The sequence below is a fragment of the Adiantum capillus-veneris genome, chromosome 1 (genome assembly GCF_014529385.1).
Source record: "Adiantum capillus-veneris isolate H3 chromosome 1, ASM1452938v2, whole genome shotgun sequence".
NCBI lineage: Eukaryota > Viridiplantae > Streptophyta > Polypodiopsida > Polypodiales > Pteridaceae > Adiantum > Adiantum capillus-veneris.
Window position 1 is genome coordinate 74,825,740 of NC_140931.1, and position 23,326 is coordinate 74,849,065.

At 44.8% G+C, this 23,326-nt stretch overlaps 1 protein-coding gene across 1 annotated transcript; it reads left to right on the forward strand.

The window, feature by feature from the left end:
- Positions 1–10,855: 10,855 nt before the first annotated feature.
- On the forward strand, positions 10,856–14,236 carry LOC147464982 (uncharacterized). The gene has a single exon (XM_086517322.1). The coding sequence runs from the start codon at positions 11,071–11,073 to the stop codon at positions 13,420–13,422; it is 2,352 nt and encodes a 783-aa protein (XP_086373448.1). The 5' UTR covers positions 10,856–11,070; the 3' UTR covers positions 13,423–14,236.
- Positions 14,237–23,326: the final 9,090 nt, after the last annotated feature.

The window sequence follows — 23,326 nt, forward strand, 5'->3', positions numbered from 1 at the left end:
ATTTCCCCAAGTGTCTATGGTTGATGCTAGGTGGACCCAATCCACATTGTCTGACTCAGTCATACCCGGTAGGATATCCATATAAGGAGAATCTTTGCCAATGTCTGTATCCTTCTTACAAGTGTAACAATATTGTAGTGGGGCCGAGTGAACTGTGGTGTCAGAGCGATGATCAATAATGGTTTTACTCCCTAAGGGGTGTACCTTACCAGTCACCAAATCCACTCTAAGGACAGAGTCTTGGAATTGCAAATAGACATGATTTTTAGACCAATCGTGAACCATTTGTGCTTCCCTCATGAATGGTCGTCCTAAAATCATTTCATATGACATAAGGTGTTTAGAGAAATCCATTACAATGAACGTATGTCGCACCTTGTGTCCTAGAACTTTGATCTTAAGATCCTTGAGCATCCCCATAGGTTTGGCTATGGTACCATTTGCCATCTTTACCACAATGTTAGTAACACTGAGGCGGGGTTTTCCCATGGATTCCCAACAATCTTTTGTAACGATGCTAACTCCCGCACCACCATCAAGAATTCCCTTTATAGTTAATCCCTTGGTAGTGATGGGTAGGGTCGCATTAGACTCGTCGCCTTCAAAATACTGCCCTAATTCGTTAATGGGTACCTCGATCACAGACTCGTGTCCATCTAAGTCAAGTGATTGCACATGATTTTCCTCATCAATCATAATCGAGTCAGGACTATTTGGTTGCGCAAACTGCGGTAATCCCGTTCGTAGCTCTCCGTTAAGGAATGCTCGAAGTGCAAGGAATAACTCAGGATCTCCATACAGCTTTGCTATGATCATGGTTCGAACCTCAGAAGACATAAAGTCCACTAGTTTGGAAACATTCATTGGCGTTTTGCAGGGTGTAGGTCCTTGACTAGGAACTGGTGAGGATGGAATCTCATATTCCTCAATGGGATCAGGTATTCCTTCGTTAAACATCCTTTTCAACAAGAAGGGTGTATGCTCACTTTCTGATGTCCCGTCCTCACTCCCTTCTTGGATGATACTAGATATGGCTAACGGTCTATGGTTCATGTGGGGTGGATGAACTTGCGTGGGAAACACTGTGTCATGAATTTTGATATGCATGGGTTCTGGTTCTAGTTTCCTTTGAGTCTCCTCCACTAAACCTCTTAGATGTTTCACCTGCATAATCTCGTCTACAGGGTTTGGGTACGTCCCAATCTTCTTTTTACGATTCTTCCCTTTTTGCCCCTGCGGTTTATCTTGGGGGTCTTGGATTGGATTTGGAAACACTTGTGGTGTTTTCAGAGGCTCTTTATGGTTTTCTCTCATTCGGTTTTCATTTGGTTCCATGTTACGGTTTTCTTTGTCGGTCTTTCCCTTTGTGGTATTGGTTCTAGTCTCCATTGTCTCGACTGAATCTGAATCATCCTCGAGGTCATTCATATACACGGGGTCATCTCCTGTTCCTATGTTTGTTTTGGAACTTGGCTTTGAATTTTCCGTATTCTGCGACTTCTTCCTTCGTGTCTTCTTTTTCTTTGCTTGGATAATTGACGCGGTATCTCTCTCTTCGAGGATATGTCCTGGCCCTTGAAGCATGGACCGTGTAATCGCATAAGCGGGTGCGATGGGTGGTATTGGCGATGTCACACTAGCAATTTCGACCAAATTTAGGGGTGTGATTTTAGGCACATTTGGGTTATAGGGGCATTGGGAAATCAAGTGATCTATGCCACAACGATTACATGTGAGTATTGGCATTGCAGACGTGCTCCCTTGATTCACTTGCATCTGTGCAGCATTCTTTTGCAGCCTAATAGGGCACTCCGCTACTCGATGTGGTCCACCACACTCGTAGCATTGAAGAGGTGGCCTCCTAGCCTGGGTGTTGATATTTTGACCTCTGGATGCGAGAGCAGCAGCTTGATAAACCGGCTTGACTTGTCCCCAACAATCTTCCATGTAGTATATAGGACACTCTTCCAATGTATCAAGTCCGTAGGCAATACTAGTGTCTATTTCCTCCTCACAACCATCTGCATAAGCATTAGATGGCTCGAAACCCACTTGGTTCATAGGGGCGACTCTTGGATGCGGGGGCTGCGGTCCTAGCACAGGAGGTGGTAGCGGTGTAGCTTGTACAACATTTTGAGGTCTAGGGACCATGTGTTGCGGTAGTTGCTCAACAGGTGGAGTAGGCATCAATACAGGAGCTCGAGGCGCATCCGTCCAGGCTACAGGTGGTCTATTTGCCATCATACGTTTGATCATTAAACAATCCTTAGCTTGGTGACCATACCTACCACATGCGTTGCAAGTTCCATTAAATTTTACTCTAAACGTAGGGCACTCACTAGTGCTATGTGGACCTAAGCAAATGGAACACCATTGTTGCTCCCTTCTTGGATACATGTGACTATTTTGAGGGGGTCGATTATCCTTAAGAGACTCTTGGATTGCCTTGGTGAGGTCTGTCAAGAATGTCTCAAATACCTTTGGCTCATTGGCAATGGGCTTTGCAGTCATGGGTTCATACTCAATGGCTTGTGAGCTAGTGGATCTCGTGTCAGTAGACACCCTCATGCCTGCTATCATCAAGTTGTCCTCTAGTTGGATTGCATTGGCAGTGACATCTTCCCAGGTTGTGATACCTCTAATCACTAGTCCATTATAGATTCCTTCATTCCTCAACCCTCGAATGAATCGATCAAGCAGTTGGTTATTGTTGAAGCGCTCATTTACAGGGCAACGAGAGTTTAAGTGCTTTAGACGACTAATGAAGTCCCTTACTGACTCTCCTTCCTTACGTTCGGCCTTCTGTAGCTTAGATGCTACACCCCAAAGCACAGCTTCTCGTATGTACTCCTTTAGAAACAACCTTCGAAGGGTAGGGTAGATTGTTTTCTCGTCCACCCTTAGGGTCCTATACCAACCTCCAGCCTTCCCACTTAATGTCAAGCTTAAGGCATTGCACTTATGTAGTTCGTTGTGTTCCCCTAAGGAATCACATACTTGTTCAAACACTTCAATGTGTTTCCTAGCATCTTCGTCCCCATTGAATTTTTGCATGAGTTTGGCAATTTGTACTGCCTTACTTCTAGGCTCTCTATCAGATGCATGACGCATATTTTCCGCGATAGATCGACCTATGGTTTGAGCAAACGCTGCCAAGTCACCTATGTGAGGAGGCAGGGCCGGTGGAGGTACTCTTGGAATCATATGTGGGAGAGGAACGGGTACCGGTCTTGGCATATGTATAGATGATGCAGGATATGGAACATAACCGGGCATAGGTCCACTCGGATAAGAGCTAGGGAGCGGCACTCGAGGAGCATAAGCAAGTGGTACAATTGGAGGTGTGGGGGCCATGTGTGCATAAGGGGCTAGAGGCACATATGGTCGAGGCCCCATATTAGGTACTACGACACTAGGTAGTGGCACTGCGCTAACCGTAGATGTCATCGGTACATTCTCTGTCAGGCTTATCCCTGGAGTGAGCACTGTGTTTTCCTTGATAGAGGGTTGAGCCAAGTTAGGGAAGCTAAATTTTTCGCTCGGAGGCTCAGATTGCATAGAGACCCCAGGTGAAATGACGTAAGATGGGTCCATGGGGCTCATTAGAGGAGTCTCCATTTGAGATAGAGTAGGCTGTTGAGCCTTGCTCGTATCCAGAAATCTCATGGGGCCAGTTGAGAGTATATTTACCCCTCGGTTTTGCCTTTCTGATTGAATAATGCCATGGATAACATTACAGATCATTTTCTGTTGATCTTCGATGCTCGTGGCACTAGAGGTGGATTGTACAATCTCTATCCATCCTACATGGTAGGCGTGGCCAGAGTGTAGATCCGTCAACACCTCAGTGTGGAGGTCGTATGTCCAATGATCATTAATGAACAATCCTTCTAGAGTCGACGTGTTAACGGTTTCTTGTGAGGTAGAAGCAATGTTGCTCCCCGTGGTTTTACTTGCCACCAACGGTACTCTAGAGGGAACTTCTGAAAGAGGCAGCTCAACAAGGCCTTCTTGGTAAGAAGTTGGTAGGATATCCACATGGACACTCTTTGGGGGTGTGGGGTCCACGTGCGATGTGAAAGGAGATTCCACTTCCCCACTCCCTTCGTGTGCTTCATCTGCATCAGGTTCCGAGCGAGTAGCTCTACCTAATGTTTCCATGAAACGGCTAAACATACTAGTACTAGGCTGTGGAGCTTCGGGAGGTGCATGGCCTTCTCTCTCAGTGTTTTGGGTAGGGTATGCTTCCATGATTTCTGAGTCGGAGGAGGAATCACTAGCGGCTATTTTAGGGTCTTGGGTGGTGCTACCTTGTGTCCCCGCTGAGGGTCTAGAGCTTATCGTGGATGGGTAATGGGTGTCCGTATGAACAGAGGCACCCTCAATATGCTCGTGTTCTAGCACCCGCCCAGAGCGTAAGTGCATGTGCTTTTGATACCCTAAGGTGTCAAAAAGCTGCTCTAGGAGGCCTTGTGACTAGTTTTTAGCGTGTTTTTTGTTTGTTTTTTTGCTAGATTTTTTAGAGCGTGTCGTGGAATGGGCCGTGTGATAGCTCGAAACGAGCGTATCGGTCAGAGGGTCGTGCCGTGCTTTACAACCCTCCGTTTGGTCACTCTATGCTCTCGGAATCCCTAAAACTGTCAATTTCCAGTAGGGAACTAGGCCCAAACTAGAAAGTCTAAGGGTGCAAGTGGGAAGAGAAAGGAGGAGAGTGGAGGACTTGTCCCACATGCTCTCATTCTCTCTTGAGGGAGTAGGGTATATATATAAGAGTGAATCTAGTATATATCATAGGACTGAGGCCTGAGGCTTGGGCCTGGGCTTGGGCTTGGGAAAATGATCCCGATCCCGATCTATCTTTTATACAAACCAACCCGTCCGTTTTAAGAGTCACGTTTTTTATTTTCGAAAAATTTCGCCGCCCGCTCACTCGCGTTTTTTATTTCCGATTTTTTTATTTTCTTTTTTTTTCAAATTTATTTATTTATTTATTTTTTTAGGAGAAAAAATAAAAAACTTTTTTTTTCTTTTTTGTGCAGAAATACAAAAATTGAAAAAAACGCAGAAATTGCAGAAAATGTAGAAAAGACGCAGAAATTGCAGAAAATGCAGAAAAAACGCAGAAATTGCAGAAATTGAAAACGCCGAACTTGAAAATGCAGAAATTGCAGAAATTGAAAACGCCGAACTTGAAAATGCAGAAATTGCAGAAATTGAAAAAACGCAGACAATAGCAGAAGTTGAAACTTGACAGCAAATGTAAAAAACGCAAAAAACAGAAACCTTCCACACACTCCTTCCCTGCCTTTCCTATGATAGAAATTGCACCACAAGGAAGCGTAAAGTGCTAACCGAGCTTAGTGTAGGGCATATCCCCGGCAGCGGCGCCAAAAATGTGCGCTCCTTGCCGCACTGTCGAAGCAAGGGACTTGCCAATACACCGTATGCTAGCCACAAACGGCTCCAAGCACACAACAAGCCTAAACTAGCAAGCTCAAGAAAACAAAGGGTGTGTCACTCACCGCTCTACGCTCGCCTTCGTGGTGGATTTCTCGCCGCGATGAAGAAGAAGCTGCAGTCGTGCCGCGCTCAACCGCTTCGCCGCCGTCGTGCCTTCGTAATGCTCGATCGCACACACACTCTCCCTCTCTCTCTCTCTCTCACACACACACACACACAAGGAGGTGAAGAAGAAGAAGATGGAGATGGAGCAAGAGCACTCTTCAATTGCACAAATGAGAGAATGAGTAAAAATTAGGTTTAGTTGGCTTTTATAGGAGCTCACCCCATTCACACTTGGGCGCCCATGCTTAACCAACTAATCCCTTGAATGTCCAAGTTAAAGTGCGCCTCTCATCGGCGATCACTCTACCTTTCTCTATTGGTCCGACAAGCCCGGTACCTGACTCTACCAAATACATAATACACGTCCGTCGTAGGTGATGGGGTGTCCGTGTGCCGTGAGGGTTAACAGCGACCTAGTACGCCCTCCACTTGCTTCTACTTCGTGCGCACGTAGTCACACACACACCCAGAGAGAGAGAGAGAGAGAGAGAGAGAGAGAGAGAGAGAGAGAGAGAGAGAGAGAGAGAGAGAGAGAGAGGGAAATGAAATGAAATGTTATATTAACATCTTCAAAAGGCCAAAATGATCTATGAGACCAGAGCATTACAATGTGGTGAATCTGATACAAAGTCAAAGTAACAAAATGAAATGATAAAATAAAAGTACTATGGGATCCTAAACTGGTAGGTGTGAACTAGGCAGCTAGCTGGAATAGCTAAATCACAAGTCACAAGAGATCCAGCATCGGTTGCTGGCGGATCTCATCAATCTCCTCCATGGTCAGTCTAATCGGGCGTCATGCATGTCGGGCCAAAGTGATCTAAATCCTCTAATGTTGTGTAGTCCTCCATAGTCGTGGGCGTATGGATCTCCCCAGCTCAGTTGCTGGATTGATCAGTGTGCCTTTGGTGTGAGGCGACAAGATCTGCTATGGTAGTAGCTCCTCCGGGTGTCCGTGTCTGCTCTAAAGAAGTTTGTGATGTGTCTCTGAGACTGGCTAGTCTCTCCTCTCATCAAGCTCTCTCTGTGTCTGCGCAGCTCAAGCAGAAACAAACCCAGGCATCTCTGATCCTCGTACCTCATGACTTTGGAGAGTGGTCCAAAGCCCTCTCTAAAAAAGCAGTGGAAGCGTCCTCGTATCTCGTAGTAGACAAGGTAGTGGCATGCGTAGTGTAACTCTGTCTCAGGCTCCATGTCACACAGGGGGCATGTCCTCGCCTCTGTTGGTAATCCGTTGTATCTCCCAGTCTCGATCTGCAGCTAGTGTGAAGATATGTGTATCTGGCCAATAGCACACCGTATCCCATGAGACAAATGGGTGTCCATGTATCTGGGCCTCGTCACAAAACCGTCCACCGTAAGCTGGCGAAGGTGCTCTTTGTAGAAAGCCATCTTCGTGCCCAGCTCTATGCTGGCTGTATCCATGTCCTTCAAGTGTCTAGCTGAGTCAGGTCCTGCCGAATGAGCCTGGTGGTCTCGGACTGTGTAAGAGTCAGAGAGGGTGCATCTAGTGAGTACTAGAAGGGGGGAAATCTTTCTATATTGAATCCATGCGCCTGGAATCATGATGCCATCTCCCCATACCAACGTGTTGTATCTCCTTGCATGGCTAACTATCGAGAGGACTCAAAGTGCAAGGTGGGCATATTTGTCTCTGGGAAGTTCCCACATGTGGTGTATGAAGGAAACAACCTAGTGAGCGCCTCAAGTACTAGTGGGGGGTCAACTAGCTCTGCTCGAACAATGGCACGTGGTACTGAAGCCTTGGCTCTAATGAGCTGCGAGATCATAGAGACCAGAGGCTTCATGTTCCCCCATCCATCAGTGCAACGTATTCTCCTGTGATGATCCAATGAAGGCCCCCATATCTCAGCTCCATAAAGCAATGTAGAAGCCATCAAAGTGTCAAAGAGCCAGAGCTTCGTCCGAGGCTCTTGAAACTGAACCTGTGAACACATCCTCTCCAATCTCCGCAATGCCGAATGGGCTCTGGTCAATCTAGTCTCTGCTGCTCTCTTCAAAGAAAATGCCGGATCACTAAAAACCACTCCAAGATAAGTGTAAGCATCTGTATATTCCATTGTCTCTTGGCCATATGTGAATGCGAGCGCTGACCTCCTGATCCACTATGGGGTGGTATTAAATACCATGACCTTGGTTTTACCAAGGTTGACAGACAAGCCACTTTCATGGGCAAAAACTATGCAAAGCATCCAAGTGCATCCCCTCCGGAGAGTCGGAGATCAACACAATATCATCAACATATAACAATAGTGGAATCCATGTCCCTGCCAGTGGTGCACCTCTATCACCATCTCTCTCAATGTAGTTAGAAACCTCATCCACATACATACCAAATAGAATAGAAGAGAGCGGGCAGCCATGCTTCACTCCAATAGTGGAGTGAACAAGTGTAGATAGACCCTCTGCAGTGCGTACATGCCCCACCACTAATCTATACAATGCCATGATCCCCCAAATGAGCTCTGTGGGTACTCCCATCTCCTATAATCTGTGTATCAATCTAGCTCTGGGTACTGTGTCAAATGCTTTGCGGAAGTCCACAAAGCAACAATAAATCCGTCTCCCACGGGATCTGCCCTCCTCAATAATGGCCCTGAGTGTCAAGATATGGTGAAGAGTAGAAAAAAATATATTGAACCCTGCCTGCCCAACTGCACTCATTCCCTCTCTCTCTGCCCATCTACTCAGCATGATAGTGCGATAATTCCTAGGCTCCATAGGGTCTCCTATTTGAAGATGGGTACAATCATAGATAGGCTCCAGGTATCAGATAAGCCCTCAGACATGGCACAGTTTAACATAACTGCTAGAAGCTCTACTAGTAGATCTCTGGCATGCATGAAATGCTCAGCCACTAAGCCATCATGATCATATGCTCTCCCAGTCCTCATCCTGTCAATGGCCTTCTTCACCATCTCAATGGTGAAAAAAGCACATGTGTGTGGGCATGGATCGAGGGGGTCGGGAAGGGGCTGCTGTCCAGAAACTGTGTACAAAGATGATGCGTACTGACCCCTACGAGCTATATGTATCAATGGCTGCAACTCCTTCCTGAATAACACTGCCACTCCTCCTGAGCCCAACCCTTTGTGCTCTGATCACGTCTCCTGTCTACAGACTGTCTCCTACCTGTATCCACTAATGTGAGGCATAGATAACCCAGGGGCCTGATGTATCTCGGAGTAGAAGATGATGTCTTTCCCAGTAAAAATCTCCTCAAAAGCACCCACATCAAGACGCATAGATCCATTACAATTCTAGGTAGCAACTTTGAGTGTGGTCCCATCACACCGTCATGTGGAGTGTGGCTCCAATACCACCACTCTTCCAACTCGGGTAAAAAGAAATCTTACCTTTTTCCCTTGCTGCTCTAATCTCCGGCATTACCTTCTATATATGGGCGATCTGTGAGAGGGTAAGGTCATCCCCGAGAAAGATGCATGTCTTCTTAAGAGTTGGTCTCTTCTTCAAAAAGTCCTTCTTCGCTTCCATGGAGGGAAAACGAAGGATGAGTGCCCTTTCTTTCGAGGTTTCCCCCTTGCTCCCATTTTTCTTGTTGCCCACTCTCCAAGCTCTTGAGTGCATTGGCTCATGAACCCCATCAAAGCCATAAGTTATTTTACCTCTTCATCTACATTATCTTTGTCTTTAAGGCCACAAATTCTCACATGTAGAGAGCTACACATCTTCTTTTCTTCTCTTCTAGTGTCAAGTTGATAATGGTGGGTGTGGATGTTATTTCCTTGCTTTTCCCTTTCTTGGCAACCTCAATCCATTTCTCAGCCTCATCTGCTTTCTGTTGAGTCTTTGTAATAACGTCCACCCAAGAAGTCGTCATTTCTTTATGTTGCTCTTCCCCCTCTTTGATGGCTCGCAATTGCTCTTTGATTGTGTATTACAGAGGGTTGCAATTCTCCCTCTTTAAGTGTGTTTTGTGATCGTGCCTCAGCGAGCTCCTTCTTGAGTGACGCAATCTCTTCGTCTTGGGCCGTCACCCGATCTCCCATAGCCGTGATCTTGCTTTCTCGGGCCAAAACGCGATCTTCAAGCAATTTTATTGTCCCTATTAGGTGGCAGTTGATCTTGTTAATGGTTTCGGTCATTTCTTCTTTGCACTTTTGAACTGCATCGTCTAAGGGGTCGGCCTTATCATCGTGCTTCCTCATGTTTGGTCGTTGCCAAAAACGAGAAAAAATTGACCTACACGCACAAATGCTTCCACATTATGCATACATGTCCTCCCACACTAAGCATACATGGCGTGCATTTATGCAAAATACGACAAAAATGACAAAAATCCGCTTTATGCAATTTTTGAAATTTTGCAATGTCTACAATTTCTTGAAAATTCCCTGAAAATTATGCAATTTCTTGAAAAAACCTGCATTTTTTTAAAAATTCCTTACAGACTGTCTGTTGCTGTACCTGCGGGTAGGAGAGGGGGGGAGGCAGGGAGGGGGGCTGCAGGGAGAAAAATGAGGGGGGACGGGGCTTGGGGAGGCGGGGTTGCAGCGTGAGGGGGAGGAAGAGAGAGAGTTGTCTACATCACCCTCTCCCACACTGCCCATCTTGTTGCCTGCACCATACCTGCCACATACACACACGCACACGAGCACACACACATAGAGCCCTCGCTGGCGTTGCCCCAGAATAGAAAGAGAGTGACAGAGAGAAGCGGCTCCATATCCCCCTCCAATTGAGTAAAAAGACAGAATCTCCACAGGCATCTTCGATTTTTTATTTTTTTGTTGTGGTAGAGTCATAATAAATAAACACCTTCTTAATGATTTATTCAGTGAGGTCTATTATTCATTTAATTTTATTCTTCTTCTTTTTTTTAAACAGAGTGGCAAAGATTAATAGAAAATAAAAAAAGGAGGTACAAAGGTCCCACATGTAGGGGGTGGGACAGCCCCAAAAGGTTCTACAAAAGGGGATCCCTCATGCTGAGTCTGATAGGGGAGTAGAGCCTAGAGACCTTGGTTTTCCATTGATGCCGTCTATTCTCCTTCTGGATATCATTGATATTAACAGTAGGGTCAGGGGCTTCATTGATAGACTTACATAACTCGAAGGCAGAGGACAACATGTCATGCCGTAAAATACACAGGGGAGGAGGAGTTGAAGTCTGTAGGTTAACACGGGGAGGAGGAGTTGAAGTCTGTAGGTTAACAGCTACTCTTTGTGACCATACATGCCATAGGATGAATGCCATAGGATGAACCCCCTCCAGACATTCCATAGTAGTATATCCAAACCTTTACAAGCAGCACATCTTCAAAACTAAGGTTTCGTTTGCCCAGCAAGGAAATCTGTCCATTTGTGGAAAGCGAGGAACCTGTCTTAACTCATTCGCTACGTAGCAGCGCTTCTGTGGTGCTTTCTCGTCAGTTCCTCTGGGCCAAATCAGTCAGTTGCTAGAGATTCAACCGAGAAGACTCGAAATGAAACCCAACTGTTTTCAGAACTTGCAAGCTCACTATGGCAGTGCTTGCAATGGAAAAGGAAAGCCTGCTTCCTCTGCGTGCAAATATACAGAGGCTTTGCACGCAAGGCTCGGTTTATCGGGCTTATCGGTTTCTCTTGAGTGCACTAGACGACCACCTTGATGTGGATGTTTCATCTTGCAATGGTGTGCTCGAAAAGTTGTGCAAGGCGCACAAGCTTGGTCAAGCAAAGAGGCTGTTGGAGCGAATGGTCACACAAGGGTGCAGACCCAACAAAGAGACTTTTGGTATGGTGGTGGAGGCTTACTGCAAAGCTCGCAAGTTACATGAGGTACAGAATGTCTTGGAGAATAGCAGCGTGTTATTGCCTGATGTTCCTTTGAATGGAATGCTCATCAAGGCTTTTTGCAGCCTTGGGTCAGTTGATAAGGCCCTCACGATTATGAGGAGCTCAGAACTAAAAGGTTCTCCTCCCTCTGTCATCACCTACAATATTTTGGTAGATGGCATGGTCAAGTGCAGCAGAGCCGCCGATGCACAAAAGCTTGCAGATGAGATGGTGAGGAGAGGCTATGCACTAAATCTGTTTACGTACAACTCTCTCCTTCTGGGTTTGCTGAAAGCAAATTTGCCTCGCGAGGCTATGAAAACTCTTAACACCATGGTTAGACAAGGATGTCTTCCAGATGTTGTGACGTACAATACTCTGATTGATGGATTTTTCCATTTAGGTAAGATGTTTGAAGCTTCCAGGCTTCTCCAGATAATGCGCTCGAGTGGTGTTGAGCCTAACACCACGACTTACAACATACTCATCGCAGGCTTTTGTAAGGCTGGGAGGCTGGAGAAGGCTTTGATTTACCTAGAAAAACTGATAGAAGATGCTTCCTGCAAGCCAGATCATGTTACATGCAACACGCTTGTGCATGCATATGTTCAAAAGCAGATGTACCTAGACGCTCTTCAGATTTTACATAGACTTACAAACATAGGCTGCCAGCTAGATGCTTATCCTTACAATTGTCTAGTGGGTAATTTTGCAAAAGCAGGTGATATTGGGCGGGCTTTATGTTTATTGGACACCATGATCAGAAATGGTTTTGTGCCAAATGTGTTTGCGTACAACCCATTGATCTGTGCTCTTTGCAATGTTGACCAGATAGATCAAGCTTATGAACTTTATGAAGAGATGCAGGATGATGGGTGTGTTCCAAACAAGGGGACTTATGCTGCGCTTGTGAAGGGGCTTTGCGAGGCTGGAAAACCAGAGGTGGCCAGTGATGTTGTTTTAAAGATGATTGAGAATGGGTTGCTTCCTGATGCCCCTGCGTACAGTGCCGTGATTGGCGGTCTTTGCAAGCTGAAAGAAGTTAATAAAGCTTGTGATTTTACTGATGAAATGGTTAGGAAAGGTTGTATTTCAGATGCTGTTTCTTATGGATCTCTTATCAAGGGTCTCAAGGATTTATTTTTACTGGATCAAGCAGAGGTTCTGTTCAAAATGATGAGGGAGAGGAGTGTACCTTTGACTGTGACAATATACAATACTTTGATGGAGGCATTCTTTGGTGTCAATGAAATGGCGAAGGTGATGAAGTTGTTCAAGACCTTGCCAAATAGAGGATTGGAACCCAATGAAGTAAGCTTCAAGGTCTTGTTTAGAGGGTTTATGGATAAAGAACGGTATGATGAAGCAAGTTACATCATACATTTGATGCTAGAAAAGGGAATTCGACCCGATGAATCCTATTGGCCCAAATTGATGGAGGGCTTTTTTGCAAAGGGAAAGCTACACAAAGCCAAAAGCTTGTTCACGTTCATGACTGAGCAAGGTGGAAGCCTAGTTGCCATAGCATATAGGGCATTACTTGATGGTTTTTTGGGAAAGGGTATGGTGGACAAGGCTTGTTGTTTGCTGGATGAGATGAGAAAGAAGAAACTTTTACCTCATGTTGCAATCTGCATAGCATGGATATATGGTTTCTGCCATAGAGGAAGGTTTGACGAGGGAAAAGCACTAATTCAAGATGTAAAAAGGAAAGGGTTTATACCAGATTTGGCTACTTATAACACGGTGCTATTGGGCTTGGATGATATTGGGGACCTACTGAGTGTTCGGGCACTAGTAGAAGAGATGCTACATTTCCATCTTGCTCCTGCTGCACAGCCTAGCAACTCGTTAGTGCGCAGTATTTTCAGTCAAGGCAAATTAATGCAAGCATATGAGCTATCAGTGAGATTGATAGAAAATGGAACGGTGTTGGATCCGTCTGTTAGTAACAGCCTTGTAGATGGGCTTTTCAAAGCTGATAGAGCTAATGAGGCTTTGAAGTTGTTACAGTTAATCCAACATGAGTATTTGAGCGAAGAGACGAATCCTGACTAGACTGTTGGTGGCCTTCAGGACTGTTGTATGTGACCTCCAAATTTTGAGTTGGGACGTCGAGGCATCAACGTTTAGAGCAGCTTGCAAAAGGTCAATCACTCCAAGCTGCTGACTGTGTAACGAATTGTCACTATGGTAACTGGTGCCCTCAGTGCCCTCCTGCTAAAGAAGTTGGAACCCATGTTGGTTATGACAATCCGGTTTTTGAGTGCAAAGACATGCACAACACAGTCTCATCAAGTTGCAGCGAAAGCCATGTGCAGAGTCAAGGCACTTGGTTTGGTTTTGAGTTACTGAGAGTTCATCACTTTCAAGAAGGTTATCACTGATATCATTGTTGGTCAAGTGAGGCAAATTCACACTGCCGCATGCCTTAAGCCAAGTAGCTGTGGAGTGGTAAACGTCTCCACTTCCAGAGCGCTGAAATGTAATGCATATGGGGAGCTGGATTGAGGGTTAATGAAACTAATCTATCCTCGGGCAAAGGCTTGAGGAACCTTTGCTAAATTGTCAAAACCTTATGCGGTCCATCTCAGTTGTTTCCAGGTTTGCTTGGATACTGGCTTCTTTATCTTTAATCACACCTTTTTCCCATGAGCGTACTGTGTCAACTGTCGAAGTTTGGTTTGCTTTTCTCAAGCGGGCACTTCAAGGAAATGCAATATCTCCACTGTTTCTGCATATGTGGACAGTATTGTAGTTTTATGGATGATCTATTGGTTAACAAGGTTGAGGGTAAGGTTATCATTCGTGAATTTCTACTATTGGAGCAAGATCTTACAAATATGATGAGATACCCCCCTTTTTTGGTCAATTACAAGATGGAAAGTTCATACCATTGGCACTTGGACTATACAAACACCTTGACCATCCGGACGACATATGTTGTCAAAGAACCTCTCTTCTACACATGTGAACTACTTTGGAACTGCTTGCAAACTCTCCCCTAACATCTGACCATAAGCATTATTGCTTGAGATAGGTCGTGAAGTTTTTTGGAGGTGCTGGTATGAAAGGTAAATAGAGCTTTAAAAGCTTTAGTACACACACACACACACACACACACACACACACAGAGAGAGAGAGAGAGAGAGAGAGAGAGAGAGAGAGAGAGAGAGAGCTTGCTTTATTAACGTCTTCTAGAGGCCGTAGTCGCGGCCTATGAGAAAACCATATACATGTGTGTATCCTTTGGATATCCAAAAAAGGATAAAAAAGTGCTGAAAAGAAAAAATGATACAAATTGCTAGAGGTGGCTACGATAATCTCATCAGAGGTGGGGTGAGTACATGTGCATGTATAAGGAGGGGATGAAGCTCTATGTCGAGTCGATGTGAAACTATATGCTTAGGGAGTACAACCATGATATGCAAAACTAGCTCCATCCGGTATATATATATATATAGAGAGAGAGAGAGAGAGAGAGAGAGAGAGAGAGAGAGAGAGAATCAAGGTCTTGTAGAGGCCAAGAGAACTTGCCTATGAGACCAAACCATGTACAACGTATTGGTGTTAGCATGATGTCATGAGATAAATCAATAAAAAGAGTCCCCACTATGATGTAGCTTCGTCAGAGATTGTGGATGTAGAATTTTTTGTGGATGGATTACTTGAGGGTTGGATGAGCACTGCTTTCTATGGGGCTTATACGGGAGTAGATATGCTCGAAGGGGCCGATGAACAAGGATCCCCCACCCAGACATGCTAGTCTCGCTTTACACGGGTGGGTCGTGGGTCGCGCTTGAAGCATGGGACTATGTGGGGCTAGGGACTTGGAGACAGGATGGCATCCAAGTCAGACTGAGGACGGAAGCCACCAGATGCAAAGGCGCTTTTTGAAGGCAATGAGCCCATTTACAAAGAGGACCAAGGGGCCGTGACTTCACATCCACACAAGGCTTCAGGGGCCAAATGAGCCCACCATGAAAAGGGGATGAAGATCCAACAAGAGCCTGTCAAAGAGCATTAAAGGCCATCAAAACGAGGCCCGATTTCACCAATATTTGACATGGTGGCTCTCACACACGAGACCCCATCAAGCAAGCTATGGCTCAATGGAAGGAGCCAGACATGTATGAAAATTCTGATTTAGTTTCAACCACAAATCCGCGAATGTGAGACGCCAAAGATCGTCGCCCCAAGCCGAACCGAGTAGGGGGAACGTAGAAGAGGGGAGGTTCATTTGCTGTCACCATGGGGCAAGTTTATGTGATTATCAAACACAGGCTTGACTATGCAAATACACACAATGACTGAAGACAGAAGACGAGGAATCAACCATGCAACAAGCAAGCTATGGAGATTCATGTAGGAGGGGAAGTATAGGCTACTTCCTCTCTGAAGTGGGTCAAGGTGGCCCTACCAAGGAGAACAATGCTTTCGAAAAACTTAAAGAAAAGCTTATCTCTCAACTGTGCTTACACTGTCGGATCTCTCAAAGCCATTTGAGGTCCAATGTGACGCTTGTGGTGATTGCCTTGGAACTGTTTTGCTCCAAGAAGGGCACGCCATAGCCTATGAAGGTCGAAGGCTCAACCCTGTTGAGCAAGCTGTAGGCATATATGAAAAGGAACTTCTCGCAGTTCTACATGCCTTAGACTCATGCAAGCACTATTTATTGGGACTCCTTTCATTTTGCGAACAGATCACCAAAGCCTTAAGTACTTCATGACGCTGAAGAATCGTACTTCATGACGTTAAATCAGATGCTAAAGAATCGTTGCCCACCGAGCTGGAAACTCGGGTCAACAAAATGGATGCCGACATGATCATTGATCTGAACCTGGCCTCCCCCCTGCCAAACATCGCCAACAAGAAAAATGTCCCCCCTTCGCCCCCCCGGCACCAATGGACATCTAGAAAGACAACAAAAGGGCTCATGATCAAGCTTTGCAAAAGTCGACCAAGTCCCCACCTTGGAAATCCAAAAAAGACAAAAAATAGCAGAAATGAATGTTCTAAATTGGAACATAAAGGGGCTGACTGACCCCTACAAGTCTCGCAAAATCAGAGCATGGGTGGTGGATAATCCGGTTGACATCATCTCACTTCAGGAGATCAAGGTCAATGGAGATGATCTAGTTAGGCACCTTAAGGAAGTGTCGACTTTCCTCAAATGGTTTACCTCCTCTCACTCTAGAGGGTCGGGTGGCACTGCGTTAGGTATCCCTGCGGGGTGGTTCTCTCATAATCCTAGGGTGCTAGGTGGGGAGCATTGGGTTGCAGTCCCCATCTCTTCCCCGTTTCCAGCTACTTTAGTCTCGGTTTTATGCAGCAGGTTCTTCAGCACAAAGAACTCAGATGTGGTCTGATCTCTTTCTCCTAAAGGGGGACATCATTCTAGTTGGTGACTTCAATATGGTCGAGGACTCGCATGACAGATTCCTAGGCAAAGGTATGGTCATCGATGGTGGCGAGAAGCTAGCATGGGACAAGATGAAGGACCTCTTAGAGCTGTGGAACAGTGGAGTAACATGAGTTTTCTCATGGCAGAACTATTCCACAGGGAGTCTGGCTAGAAAAGCAAGACTGGACCGTTGCTATGTATCTCTGCCATTAGCTAATTCCTTCAATAGAATCAAGAGTAGGATCAACTTCAACTCATGAGCAAGATTAAGAACCAGTGGTTCCATACGGACCCTTCTCTGTTCCACCTCCCCATTGTTCAAGCTGCAATGGAAAGGATATGGACAGACCACTTTGCTAGAGTAGTTAGACCCGCGGCTGCTTGATCCTCAGCCATCAAGGAGATTCAGAGCTGTCTGTCTAAATTTCGCAAGGACATCTCTCAGATACGTCGATCTCGAAGGGATAGTATCTACAACTCCCTCCTTCTCCTTGAATCAGGGCCGCAGGGGGAGTCTACTCAGTCCTCGACCACTGACCTACGAGATAAACTCAAAATTGAAGAAGACATAGCCTCCAAACATGCCTACATCTTCTTCACAGAGTGGTGGGCAGGTAAAATTGACAGGCCCTCTAAACAAATGTTCAAGATCCTTCAAAAAAAGAAAATACGAGAATCCTCCGCTATTTGTGGCATTCGATGCCTCTATTCAAAATGAAACTGAAAATCTTGAATTCACTCGGACCCACTTCAAATCATTGTTCAGTCCCAAGGAATCGATCTCCCCTCAAGTGACTCAAGCTAGAGAAGAAATTTGGAAATTCAGGCAGAAGGTGGTCCCTAACGCAGACAGCTTCCGAGCTGATCTCTCCTTTTCGATTGCCGAAATCAAGGCTACTATTGAGTCTCTGGCTCCAAACAAATCTCCTGGTATTGACGGCCTACCGGTAGAATTTTTCCAAGTGTTTAAAGACACCCTTGCCCAATGTCTCCTGAAAGTTTGGGATGAAGCAGTTAGGTTCTAGGCACTCCCTTTCTCTATCAACATGGGGATCATCAAGCTTTTGCATAAGAAAGGTGCCAAGGATAACCTGTCTAATTGGAGACCACTCACGATGCTCAACACCTGCTATAAAATTTTTGCCAAAGTGGTTGCTCCTCGGATCCTCGGATCACCCCTATCCTTATGAAATGGATGTGTACAAAACAAAAAGGCTTTATCAAAGGAAGGAGAATCATTGAGGCAGTCATTGCTCTCTGGGAAGGAATCGAGCATGCTGAAGACTTGAGAATGGATTATGTATTCATCAAAATTGATTATGACAAAGCTTATGACCGCCTCGAATGGTCCTTTATCTTACTTAGCCTGGAAAAGATGGGCTTTGCAAAGGGGTTGATCCAATTTGTAACCACTTTGTTTGGGCGTGCTAGAGCGAGAGTCTCTCTTAATGGAGCTCTGTCTGAATACTTTGAGCTCAATAGGTCTATTAGATAGGGCTGCCCCTTGGCCCCCCTTCTGTTTGTTGCCAGTGCAGATGGCCTCAATTGCCTGGTCAAAGGGAAGATGGAGCCAGGTAGTATCAAAGGTATTCCCTTGCCAGACAGTGTCAACCAACAATGTCTTTCTCAGTTTGCTGTTGACACAAATGCCTTGCTAAGCAACGACAATAACTCACTGCTAGAATTCTGGACTGCAATGGATATCTTCTACTCTGCTTCTGGTTCAAGAATCAACCACAACCAAACAGGTGTCAGATCCTCTCAGACCCCGCTGCCGGGTTGGATTCTTTAGTCAAGGGTGCTCTACTATAAAAGACGGTGAAGTCTTTAGGTTGTTAGGCATCCCCTTTGGGTTCAAGGTCTCCCTCAGACAAAGGTGGGATTGGGTGTTAGAACGTTTCAAGGCCAAGCTGGAAAGATGGAAGGGCTTCTAGGGCTCTCTGGCTGGAAGAGTTATTGTAGTTAATCATTTTCTGTCAGCTTATATTTTTTTCTTTCTCAGCTGTTGGCGTCCTCCTGACTCTCATCTGAGCATCATAAGCAAATACTGTAGGAGCTTCCTTTGGGGAGGTGATCCATTTAAGAAAGCTGCAGCCAAAGTACGTTGGGATATTTGTTGTCTTCCGGTTGTAAAAGGGGGTCTAGGAGTTTAAAACATTAACAAGTGGGCGGATAAAATCACCGTCAAACTCTTCATCCGTGCTCTAGAAGATACTAGTCAAGAAGAATGGGCTCTCCTCCTGTTTAGGAATATAAATAACTTCGCTTTGGCTAATTGGAATCCAGGGTAGAAAATGAGTTGGATCACTATTTGTTTTGGGCCATTCCCCATCAAGGCTTAAGTGTCAGACCTATTGGTATCATTGTTGGGTGCGTGGAATAGGGCAAGGATTAACCTGTCATCCTTCTGGGGTAATAACAGAGTTAATGCTATACGGCAATACAACTCCATTTGGTGGCCTCTCTCCCCCCTACCCCCTATCTCTAACAATCAGATAAGGACGGCGCTTTGATGTCACAACAAAGGCATTACCACTTGGGGAGTTCTTTGGAATAATCATCTACATAGGTGGAAATCAACTGAGGAACTTCTTCTCCAGTTTCCCTTCCAACCATGGGAGCTCACACTCATTTTAGCTAGACTTGAGGTTTTCCCTTGTTCAAAACTATGGAAGCTTTCTCTCAAAGAATGTGTCCCTCTTAGTGCCTTTGGATGCAAAGGTGGGTTCAAGCTCCAACACCCGCAATTTAATCTAAGTGACATCACCCCCTCACTGCACAACACTTTGAAAAGACGCTAGAACGTTAGCCTGGACAGGAGGAAGTGGATTTTCAAATTCAGAAGTTGTGGGACACTTCAATTCAATTTAAAAAAATTGTCCTCCTCTGGCTTATACTCCATAAAGCCCTTTGGGCAGGGGAGAAAAGCCTCAACAATGGCTTATCCACAAGAATCTGTCTCAGATGCAATGTAGAAGTGGAGTCCATTTTTCATTTATTTTTAAACTGTCCTCAGTCTGCTGTTATTTTGTCCCAATAACTTCTGTGCTAAAAAAACCAGTGTCTTGGAGAAAACTTCTGCTAGGTGACTTTGTCGGTGTTCTGTCCTGCTATTGGAACCGCACCAGGGCTGAATTTTTATGGATTAACTGGAAATTGAGAAATAGTCATGTGTTTAATAAGCCCGGCCCATAGCTCAATACTAATAACGAGGATGAAAAAAGTTAACATGTCCCCTTCCTGATGTAAATTTCTACTATCTAAGGAACTAGATTATTAGGACGCGGAAAAAGCCCACCTGGCTATGGAGGCAGAGGACCTGGAACTCCCCATCAATAAGAGGAAGTTAGCTAAAATCAAGAATATGCTGCTAATAATCTGGAATCCTCTCGTGCGGCTTTCGAGGTCATCTCCAAAGCCGGAAGCTTCATTGAGAAAACTCAAGGGATGATTGACTCTCTTAAGGACTAATGACTGTTAAGATGTATATGTTCGGGTTGTTCAGTCTTAGCTGTTTGGATCTAGTCAAGCCAATGTGAAGAATCGGTTTTGTAAAGGGAGAGTCTCCCTGGTATAGTCATGGGTAAAGTCATGGACTACTGGTGTCTCATGGTGCACATGGTGCTCAACTGTAATTTTGTCTCGTTTCTCCTGTTAATATAACTTTCACCACTTTGTTGGAAAAAAAAAACTCTTGTACACAATTCGGGCCCTCCAGAGGCCACTCTCCTTTAGCTCCCAGGAACCAAGTTTGAAGGTTGAAGAATTGCCAACAGAAAGACTTCACAGTGTCATGCTGTGCGCTCCTTGCGGCACTGTCGAAGCAAGGGACTTGCCGATACACCGTGTGCGAGCCGCAGACGGCTCCAAGCACACAACTAGTTTAACTAGTAAGCTCAAAGAGGGCAATGGTGTGTCACTCACCGCCTTATGCTCCTACCGTAGAGGATTCCTCGCCACGAAGAAGAGGGAGACGCCGCTACGCCGCGCTCAACCGCCTCGCCGCCGTCGTGCCGCCGCAACGCTCGATCGCACACACACTCTCACTCTCTCTCTCTCTCTCTCTCTCTCTCTCTCTCTCTCTCACGCACACACACAAGGAGATGGTGAAGGAGAAGGTGGAGATGGAGCAAGAGCAGCTTCTATTGCACAATGAGAGAATGCCTCAATTTTAGGTTTAATTGGCTTTTATGTGAGCTCACCCCATTCACACTTGGGCGCCCATGCTTAGCCAACTAACCCTAGCATGTTCGTGTTAGAGTGCGCCTCTCATCGGCGATCACTTTACCTTTCCCTATTGGACCGACAAGCCCGGTGCCTAACTCTACTTAAATAAATAATACGGTTACGGTGTCCGTCATAGGCGATAGGGTGTCCGTGAGCCACGAGGGTTAACATTGCCCCCCTTCCTGATGTAGATTCCGTCCTCGGAAGCTATTGAGTTGAAGCTTGGTATGTCCATGTTGTAGAGCATCTAGATTTGAATCTGCAAGGCAAAGTCACTGTTTTAGCAAGCGGAATTATATTGCCATAAATCATGAGGGGAATGTAAAGTACATGTGGAAATGAGTAAATGCAAGATTTATGAAATGTTAGACTGCCATTAAGGACAAATAAATTGCACTTTGAGTAAATTAATTAATCAAGAGTTTTGAGCTTATGGGTGAGTCTATCAATTAGTTAGCTATGACTAAGGTTAAAACAACTACTCAATTACTAGCTAAGCTAAGAAGATTATCTAAATGCAAGATTCCCTAATTATGCTTTTCAGCTTTGATTAGCCAACTCGCTCTCACAACTGCAAACAAAAGCTTGAAATGTTAACTGTAAGCTCAATGGAAGTCTTTTAATTTTTTATTTTTTATTTTTATTTTTTTTTAATACTTTTTTACTTTGGGTCACAATCATGTGACGTGTGTGCTTATTTTGTATGTCCGGGGTTTTTTGCTTCTCAAGGAAAAGCGCCCACACTGGGAACCTCTAGGGCTCTAGTACCATAGACAATACATGTGAGTGAAGTACCAATTCCAGCCAGGATTTCTCTTTCAGCGTAAGATTTTTCATTTGTGGCACTTATGTTGTTTTTTTTTTTTTGCTTCCATTTCCTTGGTATTCGCACTAGTGTTTTTTGTTGTTTAAGTGAGCAAGCCTTTCTCTGCCTAAAACATTCCTAAGGTCTCAAATACTCGGATAATTTTATTAGCTAGGCCTAGTGGTCAAGTAAATGAGTTAACCTAAAGTCACGGTCTCGTAATCTCCAGGCTCATCCATAAGATTAAACTGGAGTTCAATCAACTTAAGCAAAGACAAATTTATACATCTATAATGGCAGATAACAATCATAACTATTGCACTCAAACAAAGAATGAAAAATCATTATTAGCAATTACACATATCCACCAACATGAATCATGGAAAGTAGTACACCTGGAGGTATGGAGTGGCTCATTTTGTTGAAGCAGATGTCTTCAGCCATGTGGATGGAGATCCATATAAGTCCTACCTAACACATCCAAAAACAGGCACTATACCTCTAGGAGGCATGTCAATGTGAAAAATTAAAACTCCTAAAAAACAAACTCAAAACACAATCTAGACCCCTAACCTACCTATCTGTCACCCCTTTTAGAATCAAGGAAAGAGGATATTATATAAACCGGGTGGCCACCCTAAGGCTAGGCCTCTATCCTCATAATCTAGATAAATAAAATCGTTGTCCGTGAGGCCATAGTCTTCCTCGGTCTCTATTAGTTCCTCTTCATCATCCTCTTGTGCAAGCATGATAATCAAGAACCTCGCAATGCGTGGATACTCATCTTGTGCAAAAGAATAAGCATGTGCCATTGGAGACACATTCGCTACTGGGTAGGGATCATTAGTTAGCCATAGACATATCAGCCATTCTAACTCCTCAAAATTTCTCTCACATGCAAGGCTCTCTATCAAATCCCATTCGCAAGAAAGTATAGGGTAGCATACGTAGAACACTTGAGGAAAAGACAAAGGGTATCTTTCATCAAAAATAGAAGTGCATGCCTCTGGTGAAGTAGCCATTTCTTACAATACAGATAGATTTGGTTAGGCCTTTAAAACATAAGAGTTGTTTTTGTGTGTTGCTTGAATTGACACGGTGAATTTGGACTTATATGTAAGATCTGATAGGGTGCTCTCTCGTTGCTAGTCACTCTTGCTCTTTACTATTTTTGTTTTTTGTGAGTATAAGGCTATATATATACATTCCCTAAGATTGGAATTGAGAGGTCAGGGAGGAAGGTTGAGAGGGGAGCGAGTGAATGATTGATGTTAGCAAACACTCCCCCCTTCCTTGGGTAGATCATACCTTTTGGAATGAGGTCGTCACCTTTTGAAACCAATTGTTCCAAGTTGTTATGGGTGAAGGCTTTAACCAATAGTTTTCGACCGCCCTATGCGTTTCATCTAGTTGCAAGGGTGGTAAGGTACTCTCCCATGATTTTATTTGCAACATTGTTGTAGGTGGTGAACTTACCCCGGGAGGTGCAAACTCTTTCGTGCTTGTATGGATATGTACAGTGGTAG